At 48.5% G+C, this 15,349-nt stretch overlaps 2 protein-coding genes across 3 annotated transcripts; one reads left to right on the forward strand and one right to left on the reverse strand.

Moving 5' to 3' along the window:
* Positions 1–3,511: 3,511 nt before the first annotated feature.
* On the forward strand, positions 3,512–10,847 carry LOC103129615 (serrate RNA effector molecule homolog). The gene is made up of 21 exons (XM_007540779.2): positions 3,512–3,619; positions 4,382–4,500; positions 5,069–5,179; positions 5,285–5,428; positions 5,516–5,576; positions 5,645–5,942; positions 6,017–6,213; positions 6,590–6,655; positions 7,343–7,433; positions 7,504–7,616; positions 7,711–7,772; positions 7,860–7,938; positions 8,012–8,176; positions 8,249–8,398; positions 8,476–8,629; positions 9,399–9,511; positions 9,886–9,966; positions 10,032–10,182; positions 10,272–10,373; positions 10,442–10,559; positions 10,638–10,847. Exons 2-21 carry the CDS (start codon positions 4,382–4,384, stop codon positions 10,711–10,713), a joined length of 2,451 nt encoding a protein of 816 aa, XP_007540841.1. The 5' UTR covers positions 3,512–3,619; the 3' UTR covers positions 10,714–10,847.
* Positions 10,848–11,482: 635 nt separating this feature from the next.
* Positions 11,483–13,079, reverse strand: LOC103129616 (gastrula zinc finger protein XlCGF49.1-like). Of its 2 annotated transcripts, none has more exons than XM_007540780.2 (2): positions 12,914–13,079; positions 11,483–12,105 (listed from the first exon to the last, which is right to left on the reverse strand). In XM_007540780.2, the coding sequence occupies exons 1-2, from the start codon at positions 12,983–12,985 to the stop codon at positions 11,497–11,499; spliced, it is 681 nt and encodes a 226-aa protein (XP_007540842.1). In that variant the 5' UTR covers positions 12,986–13,079; the 3' UTR covers positions 11,483–11,496. The 2 variants fall into 2 exon arrangements, with proteins under 2 accessions (XP_007540842.1, XP_007540843.1); XM_007540781.2 differs by lacking the exon at positions 12,914–13,079 and adding an exon at positions 12,199–12,773.
* Between the last annotated feature and the right edge of the window lie 2,270 nt (positions 13,080–15,349).

Below are 15,349 nucleotides of genomic sequence, written 5' to 3' on the forward strand. Positions count from 1 at the left end.
CAGCAGCTAGCTAACAGGAACAGCAGCTAGCTAACAGGAACAGCAGCTAGCTAACAGGAACAGCAGCTAGCTAACAGGAACAGCAGCTAGCAGCTGCTGGAACTTTGCGGCCATCTAGCTGCTGTGTTCCTCTGCATCCTGGCCCAGATTTTGCTGCTGTAGGATTTGAGTAAAGAGCTGCAGATTACAGAGGAAGGGTTTACTGATGCAGCATTCCTAATTCCTAATTCCTCTTCTGTTGGATAATAAATCATAACCTCTCAGGTTTGCTGTGAGCCATGAGCACAGATGGACTCTTTGTATTCAGTAATCATATTGTTTCATTTCAGCTACAGCAGAACCGTCTGTACAGTTCTGATATTTTTTAATGATTCTAGAAATAACTTGACAGAAAAACTGATGAAATGATCTTTTTATGGTGTTGCTTCCCTGAAAACCTGGAGAACAGGAAGTAAACTTTCTCTGTTTCCTGTTTCTGTTATTAACAGTCAAATACAGGTTATTAAGAGCTAAGCTCTGGTTATAACCAGTTGGTTCCCAGACGGATTCAGAACCAGAACTGGTCCTGACTCGGTCCTTCATCGGGTTCAGACCTGCTGAGAATCTGAGATTTTAATTTGATTCTCTCTTCGTTAGTTTGACCTCCTGACCTTTACCCTTTCACCCCGTCTCTGTTCATGACTCCGGGTCAGTTTCCTCTGCGGTTCTGATCCGATTTCATTTTCTGCCAGTAATCAGGATTTTGAACTTTAACCTTCTGCTATCAGTGGAGTTATCTCTGTTTTTTGATTAATTATGAAGATAAAAACTCATAAAATCTAATGTAACTCCTTACTTCTGAAGACTTTATGTTGGACTCGTGTCCTGGTCTGGATCAGTTGGTTCTGGTCGGTTCTGATCCGATGGTAGAAGAACCTCCTCCTGATATCTAATGAACCTGAACACCAAACTTCCTGTTAGGAGGAATTCATTAATATTTACTGCATTTAGTTTCCATCTCTGTTTTCCTTCCTGATTTAGTGTTTCTCTTCAGAACCGGTTCTGGATGATCCGGTTCTGGATGATCCGGTTCTGGAAGATCATCCTGTTAACATGAAGCCCAGAAATTAACCGGTTATTAAATCTGATCATGAATATTTTTAAAATGACTTTTTGCTTGGTGTCATGAATGAGATCATTGAAAATAGTGAAGTCATCTAATAACGATCCCTCATCTGATTGGTCGACCCGGTTCTAATCAGAACCGGTCAGAACCAGGTGATCAGAACCAAACATGTAATAAAAACAAAAAGTTTTTGTCCGTTTTAAAATCCTGTTCTCTGGTTCTGATGGTTCTGATCTGCTCTACTACTGGACCTTTAACCTGAACCCAGCAGGTCGGTTCAGGCTGGTTCTGACCCGACCTTCCTTCTTCTTCTTCTTCTCTGTCTGCAGCGCCACCATGAGGTCTGTGGGAGGCCCTTCCTCGCCCGTCTCCTCTTCCTCAGAGGAAGCTCCGCCCTCGTTCTTCTCCATCACCAGCCGGCGGCTCCAGGACGAGTTCCTGAAAGGTGAGAACCGGACCGGACCGGACCGGACCGGAACCAGAACCTCCGTCCTGGCCCTGACCTCCGTCTCCTTCCTTCCAGAGCGCCTGAGGAGGCTGGAGTCCCAGAGCGACGCCTCCTCCCCGCTAAGCTCCTCCCCCTCCTCCTCCTGCTCCCCCCGAAGCCCCGCCTCCCCCGCTGCCTCCCCCCTCCGCTCCCCCTCCCCCCAGACCCCGCCCCCTCCCTCCCCCTCCTCCCCCCCCAGCCAGCCTGACGCCTCCCCAGGTGAGTTTAGACCAGGTGATCTGAACAGCTTTGACCTCTGACCCCACTGACCAAACATGGAAACAAACAGCAACTTTACTGTTTATATTCAATAATTATTACATTTAATCAGCATAATTATCATCTTTGGAGTTGATTTTATTATCAGATCATATTTTTATCTCCTCTATAATATTTTATATGAATCAAATCAGATTGTTTTTTACAGCAGAGTCGGAAACTTTTCCATTTCTAGCTAGCAAAGCTAACAACCGGCAGCAATCAGGAAATGAGCGTCAGAAAAAACATTTAAATCTATTATTTTAATTTATATTTTACTTTAAAGAACTATTGAGAAACAGAAAAACACTATAATGCAAGATAAAAAATTATAGGATTTGCTTTTATTTTTTTTTTTCTCATCTTCAAACTTCCTGAGCCTCCCACAGCGCCCTCTGGCGGCCCCCCACGGGACCGCGGCCCCCACGTTGGAAAACACTGGTTTAGACCCTGATGAACCCCAGATAGAGGGGCCAGTGGGTTCTGGTTCTGGTTCTGGTTCTGATCCTCTCTGTCCAGGTCTGTCCCTGTCCAGTCCAGAGCTGCTGTTGGAGCTGACTAGGAGACAGAGTTGTCCTCTGAGACGCATCCAGAAGCGCAGCGGACTGACCACCGTCTTCTCTGGACGAGGACGACAGGTCTGTCCCCCTGCAGGGCGTCCCTCTGTGTCTCTGCTGTCCCTCTGTGTCTCACTGTCCCTCTGCTCCTCACTCCTCCAGGTCTCAGGCTCCTCCCCTTAGGCTGAGCCAGCCAATAGGAGAGCTGCTGCTCCTCTTTCTACCTCCACATCAGGCTGAACAACTTGGAGCGTCACACACAGAAGCCCCGCCCCTTTTATGACCACGCCCGGTTTGAAGCTCCGCCCCTCCAAAACTCCCGCCTCGTCTCAAGCCCCGCCCCCTGCGCCACAGAAGACCTGCAGATGTTTTTGTTCTGAAGAGATCATCATAAAGTTTAATTAAATATCAATTTGTTAATTTCAGATGAAGTTTGTTAAGAAATAAATATCTAAAAGTAAAGAATACACTAAGGTTTAAACGCCGGCGATTAGTGGATGTGATTCCAGTTTAGCTTCCAGAACCGGGTCATGTAACTGCTGTCAGGTTTCCACCAACCCAGAACCAAGATGGTGGTTCAGCAGAACCTCATGCCCAGTTCAGAACCCAACAGAACCAAACTGTTCAGTTACGCTTTTATTAACTCTGCCAGTTAAGTCTATGATTCATTTATGAATAAATTGGCTCAATAAATAGTTTAGCTAATGAATTAATGAGCTGATAAATGAAACATGAAAAGAAAATAATAACAAAATATACTTATCTGGCATAAATTTATTTGTTCAGGTTCAGATGTTATAATTTATATTTGAGCTGTTATTGTGGTTTGATTGAACTCTTTTCTATATAATATTTGGAGAAAAAAATACACGTTGAACACTTAAAATGATAAAAAAAAGCCTTTTAAAAATGTATGTTTTTATGGAAACTTGTTTAATTGTGTAATAAATATGTTAAAAAAACGCCCTGAGGATATACATTTATTTTTTTTAAAAAGTCACATCTGTCAAAAATGAAAAGAAGAGGAAGGTTTACTGTTTATAGTTCATCAGTCAGTTTGTAGTTCCTGATTTAACCACTAGGTGCTAAGCTAACTTTCTTACGCCGCTGAGCTCAGCCGGAAGTGTCGTTGGTCCACAGTGATCTGTGGCGGCACTCTGTTAGCTTAGCGGCTAGTTTGTGCTTCTGGGAGTCGAAGTGGAGCTTTTCCAGGTAAACTGAACTAAAACCTCCTGATAAAGTTTGATTCTAATCAGGAGGAAATGCTGATGAACGCAGATAAACGCATGAATCCCGCATGGAGAAGTTTATTCAGTTAGCTCTGATGCTAAGCAGCCTGTTAGCCTCAGGAGCTAAACTGATGCTAACATGCTGCAGCGGGAATCTCCGTCTTAATAAATGATTTTATGAAATATTTATTATTTTTCATATAAAATCTACTGTTATTGTATGTTTCTAGTTTAACACCTTAACGAAAACAGCCGCGGCTCGCGAGGAGCTAACAGAGCTAGCAGAGGAGAAGAAGAGCTCAGATCTGTTTATCAGTGAATTCATTATGATCACAGATTAATAATCTCTGCTTCGGATTATTAAAACATCTCAGGATGAGAAGTTTCTCCGTTGTTTTGGTTCCAGGTTGATTAATCTGCAGCTCCTTAAACTGAATCATTCGGATAATCGAACAATAATCATAAATATTAGTTTCAGTCCGTTCATTATATGCAGCTGTTGTTGATGCTAAAGCAGTGAACTAGTTCACCTGCTGCAGCTCCTGATGATCACTGATTAATGATCAATATGTTGGAATCCACATATCAATAATAATAGTAAATCTTAATGTTTCTGCTCTGAAACCTCAGAGTTTGTTTTGGTTTGAACCGTCAACAGGAGACGGACCAGAGTTCTGGTTCTGATCCGGTTCTGATCCGGTTCTGATCCGGTTCTGATCCGGTTCTAACTGTGTGTCTCCCTCAGATGGGCGACAGCGACGACGAGTTGGACCGTCGGCGGCGGGACAAGTTCAGGCGGGAACGCAGCGACATGGAGCGGTCCAGAGAGAGGGAGGAGCGGCGCAGGGACGACTGGGCCGACAGGTCCGAACGCTGCAGAACCAGAACCAGGCTGTGACTCCTGTTCCTGGTTCTGACCCGTTTAGTTTACTCTGTGAAGAACCAGAACCAGATAAAATCATTCACTGAACCGTTTCCTGTTTGGGTCAGCGTCGTCATGGTGACGGTACTGATGGGATATGGACTCAAAGTTTATTGATGATTAATTTTTCAGAGCTGTGTCACACTGATTCCAGCCCCTCTGACACAAATGCTGCTCATCAGGTTCCATCACCAGGTCAACCCTGAGCTCCTCACAGGGACTTTATTTAAATTTACTGATGTTTATTGAGAATAAAATACTGAAGCTATCAGTCCTGGCAGAAAAACAGTTTCACACATTCATTTTGATTTATTGTGAAAACAATAAATCAAAATTGACGTCATGATGGAAAATAAACACCTTCAGGTTCCAGTTAGACCAAAGAACCAGAGGTTCTGATTGGACCAGCGGGTGACTCTGGTACCGGCTCAGTCTGGCTCTGCAGTTCTTCCAGTGTTCTGTGTTGAGTTGTTGTGGACCCTCTGATGGTTCTGGTTCTGTTGGTCTCAGGGAGTGGGAGCGCGGCAGGGAGAGGAGGCGGGACTACGACCGCGGCCGCCGGGACCGCTTCTCCCCGCCGCGACACATCAGCCCGCAGCACAAACGGCTGAGGAGAGACTGGTGAGGTTCTGACTGGTTCTGACCCGTTTGAACTGGTTCTGACCCGGTTCTGATCCGACGTGACTCACGGTTGTGACCCAGCATGCTAACGGTCTGTGTTTCCAGGGAGGACCACCGGGGGGAGCCGTACCGCTACGAGCCGCCCTACGGAGGAGGCGGGGCTCCGTTTCCAGGGGCGGGGCCTCAGGCCTGGCACCATGACTTCCCCCACCTGCACCCCCACCCTGGAGGGCTCCCCCTACAGGGCAGGTGAGTCACTGCAGCGGGTCAGAACCACGGGGCCGGACCGGGTCAGAACCAGGTTGTGGGTCAGCTCATAGTTTTTGTTGTGTTCAGGTTGGGGCTGCTGGACCCGGACCTGCCGCCTCCAGGACCGCCCAGCATGAGGAGCTTCAAGGTGAGGAACAGAACAACATGGTGGTGACCTCTGTGTGACCCCTGGTGGTGACCTCTGTGCGACCCCAGGAGTTCCTGCTGAACATGGAGGACAGCGTGGACGAGACGGAGGCGGTGAAACGCTACAATCAGTACAAACTGGACTTCCGGCGCCAGCAGCTGCAGGACTTCTTCGTCCAGCACAAGGACCACGAGTGGTTCCGGTCCAAGTACCACCCTGATGACATCACAGCCAGGAGGGCGGAGTCTCTGGGCGCCCTGCAGACCCGGCTGGCCGTCTTCTTGTTCCTGCTGGACAACCGCTGGCTGGACGGCGTCTCTCTGGACATGCAGCACGAGGCGGCCATCATCAAGCTGCTGGATGCAGGTAGGCAGGGCATTCTGGGTAATGTGGTCCTGACTGGGGGCTTCTGGGTAATGCGGTGCTGTTGGCCTCTGCAGCTGTGATCAAGATGGAGGGAGGGACGGACTTTGACCTGCAGGTCCTGGAGGCTCCAGCAGGGGGCGGCGGAGACGCAGCAGAGAAGAGCCAGGCGGCTCCAAAGGAGGGAAGCGGCGGCGCTCAGAGCGGGCCGGAGGCGGCCGGAGGTCGGACGGCCGGGTCGGACGGCGCTGAGGGAACCAAGGAACCTGACAAGGTCGGAACCAGAACCATGAGGCGGTTCACTGCTGACTCAGCAGAATCTCTTCTTCTGTGGTTGAGTTTTCCATAGAAGTAAAAGCTGAGTTAGTCAGGCTGTCTGCTCCGGTCCAGTTCTGTTTATCAGTTTAAATGATTCTGTTGGACCACAAGAAACCAACGTCTGGTTATTATTGATCATTTATTATCATTTATTATTATTATCTATTGTTATTTATCAAGTTATTTCAGAGAACGTTGAGATTCAGTCAGAGGTGCCAAAACTTTAGACTCTGAGTCTAACGGGATGAACCGACAGCATGGAGAACCGGTTCTGATCCGGTTGGTTCTGCTGGGTCCATCAGAACCTCCTGATGGTCTCATGTCGTCTCTAGAACCACGAGGAGCCCAGCAGCCTGAAGGAGGAGAGAGAGGAAGAGGAGGAGAAGACGATGAAGAAGGTGAGTTTCATCGTCGTCATCAGAGGTTCTGGTTCTGAAGGTTCTGGTTCTGATGGCTGTGAAGATCATCTGTAGATGATTTCATTCATTAACTAGAAACTAACTGGATTTAAACTATTGATCCAGGCATCATAAATATGAGAATTTAAATGGGACGGAAGCTGCTGACCTCCAGGCCACAGGGAGGCGCTGTGTAAGATGAGAGAGGAGAGGAAACAGCTGCAGGATCATTTCTCTGTCTGGATGTTTCAACGTTAAACAACATAAAATAAACTTATTTATTGAAATGTCTGTTGTATAAATAAAAATAGAGCAGAATATTCTAGTCCAGGTTTTGTTGTTTTTGTTGAACTAAAGCAGATTAAAAAATTTGAATATTTGAAAAATATCCTGAATCAGAAACTTTCATATTAACAGATTTATTCTGTTAAACTAAAAATAAATATTTCAAATGTTTAATTTATGGATCTTCAGCTCAGCTTAGTGATTTAATCTGAGCTGAATGGTCACAGCGCCCCCTGCTGTCTGGGCGTACTCATTACCCAGAATGCACTGCTGCCTCTGTTCTGCTGATGGCAGGAGAAACGAAGCGATTCTGTGAATCAGTTTTACTCCAAATGTCTGCAGTTACTAAACTCCTCAGGGTTTCCTTCATCGTCATGGTAACCACCCGCCTCTTCCTCTCAGGGCAGGAAGAGGAAGCGCAGCCTGTCGGCGGACAGCGGCGAGGGCAGCGGCTCCGACTCCGACTCCTCCCACTCTGACAAGGAGGAAGAGGGTCAGAACCCCAGAGACACGCTGGAGCTCCGCCCTGAAGGTCAGAGGTCACAGTGTTCCTGTTGTTTCAGAGCGCCGTCAGGAGAGAGAGGAGGCTCCGCCCACGCCACGCCCCCTGCACCTGACCACCTCCCTGTTCATCAGGAGCATCGCTCCGGAGGTCGCCAAGGACGAGGTCACTGCCGTAAGAACCGGAACCGGACCTGAACTAGACCTGAACCGGACCTGGCTCAGACTGACCTCTGACCTCTGACCTCTAACCCACTTCCTGTCTGCAGCTGTGTCGCAGGTACCCCGGCTTCCTGCGGGTGGCGCTGTCGGACCCTCAGCCAGAGCGAAGGTACTGCTCGTCTCAGCTGGTCGACCCGGTTCTGCCGGTGCTCAGAACCGGATCAGAACCGGCGGCCTGACTGTGTCTGTGTTGCAGGTTCTTCCGGCGCTGCTGGGTGACCTTTGACCGCAGCGTCAACATCAAGGAGACGTGCTGGAACCTCCAGAACGTCAGGGTAACCCAGAGCTCCATCAGAACCATCAGAACCTCCAGAACCGGGCCGCTAACAGCTGGTTCTGCTGTCTCAGCTCAGGGACTGTGAGCTGGCGCCGGTGGTGAACCGGGACCTGAGCCGGCGGGTCCGGACCGTCAACGGCCTGACGCACCACCGGCCTGTGGCGAGGAACGACGTCCGGCTGGCGGCGCGCCTCGTCCACAGCCTGGACCAGCGGGGGGCGCTGTGGACCACGCAGGTACCGAACCGCCCGGAACCCGACCAGAACCAGAACCCGACCCGCTCACCCAGAACGCCTCTGCTCCTTTAGGCGGAGACCAACCCGGTTCTACAGAACATCACCGACTATCTGATCGAGGAGGTCAGCGCCGAGGAGGAGGAGCTTATCGGAGCCGCCGGCGCCGACGACGACCCCAAGGCCACCGACGTTCCCGTGGAAACGGACCAGAAGCTGCTGCAGGTGGGCGGGGCCTGTGACTGTTTGTGAAGAGTTCAGGTTCTGACTGAGTTCAGGTTCTGACCCGGTTCTGTGTCCAGGTTCTGGACCGCCTGCTGCTCTACCTGCGCCTCGTCCACTCTGTGGATTACTATAACTTCTGTGAGTATCCTGCGGAGGACGAGATGCCTCACCGCTGTGGCCTAGTCCATGTCCGCGGCCCGCTGCCGGTGGCCCGCATCACTCCAGCAGAGGGTGAGCTGCACTGCAACACGGCCTAGTTAAAGTACAGGATCAGCTCTACATTTTTGCCTGGAGTGTTTCATGTTTCAGAAATCCTTTCATCTCCATGACAACCATTCAGCTGCTAAACACCTGGGTGGACTTAGCCCCGCCTCCGAGGCTCAGCTCCTTCAGACTAGCCAGCAGCAATTAGCAAACATCTGCTGAGCTCCTTACAGGAGCTGCTGCTCAGAGCAACGCTGGTAAAAACGTTAAAGGGTTAATAGAGGAGCCATGTTGGAATGACTTCAGGAAGAGCAGGAGTTTCTTAAAGAGACAGAGGCCCAATTTACAAAATGAATTTTCTGTTAAGTCATGTTTGATATAACCGAAGGTGACATAGTTTCTGATTATGTAATAAAATGGAGCTATGAAAAACACATAGACATGAATAAACATCCATCCATTAGGGGTCGGGTCGGGTCGTGGGGTCAGCAGCCTAAGCAGGGAGGCCCAGACTTGTTCCAGCTCCTCTGGAGGAATCCCAAGGCCTTCCCAGCCAGATGAGAGACATCGTCCCTCCAGCCTGTCCAGGGTCTAAGCTGAGGTCCTCCTGGTGGGACATGAACTCCCCACCAGGAAGGAGACCAGGAGACACGAGTAAATGAATAAATGACCAAACGTAACGCTGGCCCTTTAAAGTACAGGGAGGTTATAAGAGAAACCAGCAGGAGGCTGAGGACAGTTAATGTGATGATGATGATGATGATGATGAAGGTGGTGCTGTGCTCTGATTGGACAGTCACTGAACACCTGAGGATGTGTGAGGAGCGTCTGGCTCCTCTGTTCTCACCGACGGAGACGCTGAGCGAAGAGGAAGCAGTTCGGCTGGGAAAGAAAGACCCGGAACAGGAGGTGCTGTACCTGTCCACCTGTCTGTCTGTCTCTACCTGTCTGTCTCTACCTGTCTGTCTCCACCTGTCTGTCTGTCCACCTGTCTGTCTGTCTCCACCTGTCTGTCTCTACCTGTCTGTCTCCACCTGTCTGCCTCCACCTGTCTGTCTCTACCTGTCTGTCTCCACCTGTCTGTCTGTCCACCTGTCTGTCTGTCTCCACCTGTCTGTCTCTACCTGTCTGTCTCCACCTGTCTGTCTGTCCACCTGTCTGTCTGTCTCCACCTGTCTCTCTCTACCTGTCTGTCTGTCCACCTGTCTGTCTGTCTCCACCTGTCTCTCTCTACCTGTCTGTCTCCACCTGTCTGTCTCTACTTGTCTGTCTCCTGTCCCCAGGTGGAGACGTTTCTGGCGTCCAACACCCAGGAGCTCAGTAAGGACAAGTGGCTCTGTCCTCTGAGTGGGAAGAAGTTCAAGGTGAGGCCCCGCCCCTCTCTCTGGTTGCCACGGTAACGGGGGCTGACAGTGGTGTTGTTGTTTAGGCTCCAGAGTTCGTCCGTAAACACATCCTGAACAAACACGGCGAGAAGGTGACCGCCGTCAGACAGGAAGTGGAGTTCTTCAACAACTTCCTGTTGGACGCCAAGAGACCCGCCCTACCTGAGCACAAGCCCCTCCCACCGCCGGCTCAAGGTACCTGATTAGCTCTGATGGAGACTAGACTAATGTTAGCATGCTGTTGGCCGGTTGACCTCTGACCCCTCCTCTGGCTCCGCCCCCAGCCGGTCCTCCAGGCATGGCGGCGTTTCCTGGTCAGTCTCCGCAGCAGCAAAGCCTTCTGGGATACCCTCCAGGCGTCAGGCCGCCGCTGCCCGGATTCCCAGGTAGGTGAGGCTCCGGGTCGGAGCCCGCAGGGGGCGGAGCCAGGCTGACGCTCTGTTTGGACCCACAGGTGTTGGACCCCACCTGGCGCCGGGCCAGTTTGGGCCGGGCCGCGGTCACTATGACAACTTCAGAGGAGGAGGAGGAGGAGGAGGAGGTGTGTTTCCAGGGAAACAGAGGAGCAGCAGGTAGGCAGAACCGGACCTGTGGTCCAGTCAGAACCTCTGTGTCTGTTTGGACCAATCAGAACCTCTGTGTGTGTTTAGGGGCCTGAGGGGCGACCCGCGGTCCATCATCGAGTACAGAGACCTGGACGCTCCGGACGACCTCGACTTCTTCTAGCACAGCTTTCTACTTTTTTATTCCCGTCTGAGTGTGTGTGTGTGTGTGTGTGTGTGTGTGAGAGAGAGAGCAGGACCAACATCATGATCTGATCCAGGAGAGTTTTTCCAATAAAGACCAGAACAGAAACTCCAGACTGGCTCCTCGTTTTCTTCCCAACCAGTTGGCTGAATCAGAAATGGATCAGAAATTAGAAATCAATAACCTTGTGGGTCATTGGTTGTATTGATCTACTTGGTACCATGGAAACAGTTTAAATGAAAAGCCAGTTTTGGTGTTTAAATATTGTTTGATCTTTATTGATTCACTGTAGCCCAGCGCTACATCCAGCTTAGCTAGCGTTAGCTTTCAGAAGATGGGACATTTACTTTATGTAATTTAGTGGCATAAAAAAGGAAAATGAGAGCAGTTCACCTTAAACCACTCAGACTGAAGTCTAAACAATGTTTTTATCTGTCCAGAGTTCTGATAAACAAGGAGAATTAGCCGCTCTGCTAGCTATGTCTGTTAGCTGCTAGGCTACAGTTAGCAGGAGCTGTGTGTGGCTAGCAGAGGTTAAGTTGGAACGAGGAAGGATCAGGATTTATTTATATCCACAAAACAAACTATGTATTATCCAGATCTGGGGAAAACAAAACCACTAAGCTTCTAGAACTTGACTGAACTGCAGAGTAGAAGATAAAATTAAGAACCAATAAATAAAGTCACAGTTTAGTCTGAACTATAAGCCTGCAGGTTCTGATCTGGAAACAAAGACTCAGAATAAAAACTGATTTTAAATCTTTATTTTGGCTCAGAACAAAACATTTCATCTGCAGAACATTGATGCTCCAGGTTGACCCGGCGGTCGCAGCAGTACGGTCTCTCCCTGGTGTGGCTCCTCTGATGTTTCCTCAGGGAACCGGGTCGGGTGAACATCTTCCCACACTCCTCGCACCAGAAGGGTTTCTCCCCGCTGTGGGTGACCCGGTGGTTCCTCAGGTGGCTGCGGTCCCTGAATGTCTTCCCACAGACCTCACATGCGTGTGGCTTTTCTCCGCTGTGCAGCAGCTGGTGGACCTTGAGGTTGCTGCGCTTGGAGAAACGTTTCCCACAGTCCTGACAGCCGTAGGGCTGCAGGCGGCCGTGGACCCGCTCCAGGTGCAGCTTCAGGGTTTCCCTCTGGGTGAAGCTGTTCCCACACAGCGGGCAGAGGAAGCTCTGCTCCGCGGTGTGGATGTTCTGGTGCCGCTTCAGGTGGGCCGCCTGGCTGAACGTTTTCCCACACTCACCACAGCTGTACGGCTTCTCCCCTCTGTGGATCTTCTGGTGTCTCCACAGGCCACACGCTCTGCTGAAGAGCTTCCCACAGTGGGGACAGCAGTGGGGTTTCCCCTCCTGGTTCTCAGGTTTCTGGAGGAGACGGAACAAAGAGTGAGATGGTTTCTGTACATCAGATCTCTGGTTGGTATTTTCAAGCTGAAGTTGGTGTCTGATTCAGCCAACCTCCGATTCCACCTCATTTACTACTTTGAGCATCTTGAATGGTGGGTTGCCTTCAATCACAGCAGGGAGCCACGATCTAACGCCAGCAAGAATCAGTCAGACAGCATTATTTTAATCAGGCATCAGTGCAGACAACCCTCATAAACCCTGTCAGCAGCACAAGCAGATAAACTGATGACTAGAATCACTGCAACACCAGTTCTACTGATAACCTGTTCAGCTACAAGGTTAACCTGATGACCAAGCGAACTAAAACACCAGTCAGACTGCAACCAGTGTTTTAATAAACATCACGCAGATAAACTGATGTCCAGATCAACTAGAACACCAATCTGACCCCAAATCAGAGCATCAGTTAAACTGGTTACCATTTTAACTAAAGCACCAGTAGAAATGGAAGGTTTGAAGGTCGTGATTTAATCAGGCATCAGAAGGACACCTACAACCTTCACCCACTCAAACAGCAGCACCAGATAACCTGAAGACCAGACTGACCTTAACACTAGTTAACCCGATAACCAGCTGATCTAGAACACCACTGAGCGCGTTGCTCACTGTGACTCTGATGTTTTAATCAGGCATCGCCGCAGACACCTACATTCTGTCAGTAGCAGCGTTTTAACCAGAGCCTCAGTTAATCTGATGACCAGTTCAGCCAGTACAGCCAATGAGCTCCGTGTCTGCCCACGGAGCTCCCAGTGTGATGAACCCTGACCTTTGGGTCGGTGGGACCAGAGGGGGAGACCCATCTAGTTCTCTTGGAGCGGTTCCGGTTCGGCGGGTCCATTCCGGGGTATGAAATAAAGCAACTAATCCACTCTGAGCTCAGGTTCCCCAGCTGAGCTTAGAGGTGTGAATGCGCATGCGCACGGAGCGAAGGACGCGGTTTATATTTTCACAATAAAAGCCTCCAGCTGGTTAACAGATTTTGGACTCAGAACTATGGAGGAAAGCTTTATTATGAGAAATTAGCAAAATAATAAATATGGTTTAGAATTAAATAAGAAAAAACACGTACATTTAGGAACACAACTGTAAATGTACAAAACAATTCATTTCTTTAAACATAAAATGCCAGGATGTGAAGGAGATTTCACAGATTTCACTCCATAATAAAGCAGGAAAAGTTTAACAGATGGAAAGGATTTAATTTTTAATTTAATGTAATTAATGACTGTTCTGGTTGAATCCATGCAGGACAGGATGGATGACTTCCTGTTGATCAAATGGATCTGAGATATTACCCATAAGGCAATAAGGTTATTATTCCTGTTATTGATATTCATTTATTTCATCGTCTGTCTGAAAAGTAAATCACTCTAAAGTTTGATTGTTCTACAATAAAAACCACCAAACGTTTCACCATATGGATGAAATCTGTTCATAAAGGAAACATGAATGATGTCAGAGGAGATGATGTCAGAGGAGATGATGTCAGAGGACATGATGTCAGAGGACATGATGTCAGAGGACATGATGTCAGAGCAGAGGATGGAAAAGCAGTGATGATGTTAACCAGAACCAACCAGAACCCAGAAGCTTTTTCTGACACCAGAACCAGGAACAAATCAGGAGCTGCTGACCTCTGACCTCTGACCCCTCTGCTCCAGGCTGAGCAGCAGCTGCAGGTTCTGGTTCTGTTAAAGTATTGATCCATTATAAATCTGATAGTTTTCTTCCTGATCATATTTTCTTCATCCTCATGTTCTGATCATCTTTCAGGTCCAGGAGGTGAGCTGAGGTTCTGTTCGCCTCCCTCCTACAGAACCAGAACCAGAACCGGTCCGGACCTGCTGCTGGTTCAGGAAGTATGAGGAACTGAAGCTCTGATCCGATCCAACAGAACCGGTTCAGCAGAACCTGAAGCAGCCAATCAGCAGCAGGAGTTTCCTGATGATGATGAGGATGACCTTCCTCTCTCTGATCACCTCAGAGCTTCTTGGTTCTGATCCGATCTTCTCTCTAACTGACCCTGTGACCTCAGCTGGCTGTTGGTTCTGGATCAGAACCTCAGGTTCTGGTTCCAGCGGCTCGTCTCTCACCAGTCCTCCCAGTAGGTCTCACTGGTTCCTGGTCGGATTCTGGTCTCTCCCATCCAACCAGTGGCTCCAGTCCTCCCAGTTTCCATCTTTAATCTCTGGTTTGGGTTCAGCAGCTCACAGGTTGGTGGTCATAATGTTTTGCTGCTGACCATTAATGGAGAACCAGTTCTGGTGGGTCCGGTTCTTCTCTGGTTCTCCAGTTTAGATGATTTAATGACGAACACCGTCAGTACCTCGTGTGGCCGCTGGGTGTCGCTGTGGTTCAATGTGGAGAATTTCATAAAAATATTTTTATGAACAATGTTTGCAAAAAACAATTTTCCAAATATATTTTATATTTTTATGTTTTTTATGCAAATATAAAAATATAAGATGACAGTAAAAACAAAACAACAAATAAATAAATAAACATGGTCAGACACCAAACAGGGAAAAGCAAACAGAAAAGGTCAGAGGTCAACTAGTTCTCATCAAATAGATCCGGTTCATTATCAGCTGATTCCTGCTTGTTTTCCATCAGTTTGAAAGGTTTTAAAAAGTGAAGTCAGGATCAGCAGGTTCTTCAGAACCGGGTCGGCTCTGACATCATCGCTGAGTGTACCCAGCATGTTTAATGAGGTTCTGTTAAACCTCTACTGGGTTTCCCCTGGGTGATGTCCTGACTTTCTGTATCCCAGCTAGGTTACACAGCTCTTTAATAGTTTGTGATTCAAAGTCTGCACCTTGATCGCTGTGCAGTTTTTCTGGGAAGCTGATAAAGTTTTCCCACAGGGCTTTGGCTGCAGTACGAGCCTTTTGGTTCGGTGTAGGAACTGCTACAGCAAACTTTGTAAAGAAATCAGTGATAACAAGGACATCTTTAGTATTGCTGCGATCTGGTTGATGCACAGTAACTCAAGAGGTCTGGTTACTTGAATGTTTCTGGTTACTTGAATGTTTCTGGTTGCTTGAATGTTTCTGGTTACTTGAATGTTTCTGGTTGTTTGAATGTTTCTGGTTGTTTGAATGTTTCTGGTTGTTTGAATGTTTCTGGTTGTTTGAATGTTTCTGGTTGTTTGAATGTTTCTGGTTGCTTGAATGTTTCTGGTTACTTGAATGTTTACTAGAGG

This window comes from Poecilia formosa, unplaced genomic scaffold (genome assembly GCF_000485575.1).
Source record: "Poecilia formosa unplaced genomic scaffold, Poecilia_formosa-5.1.2 Scaffold560, whole genome shotgun sequence".
NCBI lineage: Eukaryota > Metazoa > Chordata > Actinopteri > Cyprinodontiformes > Poeciliidae > Poecilia > Poecilia formosa.

What these genes read in the sequence shown, in the direction of transcription:
- LOC103129615 (XM_007540779.2), top strand. Translation starts at nt 4,382, where the DNA reads ATGGGCGACAGCGACGACGAGTTGGACCGTCGGCGGCGGGACAAGTTC. An exon ending in CATCAAGCTGCTGGATGCAG is followed by an intron (nt 5,943 to 6,016) that starts GTAGGCAGGGCA and finishes TGGCCTCTGCAG; the next exon opens with CTGTGATCAAGATGGAGGGA. An exon ending in AGGAGAAGACGATGAAGAAG is followed by an intron (nt 6,656 to 7,342) that starts GTGAGTTTCATC and finishes TCTTCCTCTCAG; the next exon opens with GGCAGGAAGAGGAAGCGCAG.
- LOC103129616 (XM_007540780.2), bottom strand. Translation starts at nt 12,985, where the DNA reads ATGGACCCGCCGAACCGGAACCGCTCCAAGAGAACTAGATGGGTCTCC. An exon ending in CTGGTCCCACCGACCCAAAG is followed by an intron (nt 12,106 to 12,913) that starts GTCAGGGTTCAT and finishes CGTCTCCTCCAG; the next exon opens with AAACCTGAGAACCAGGAGGG.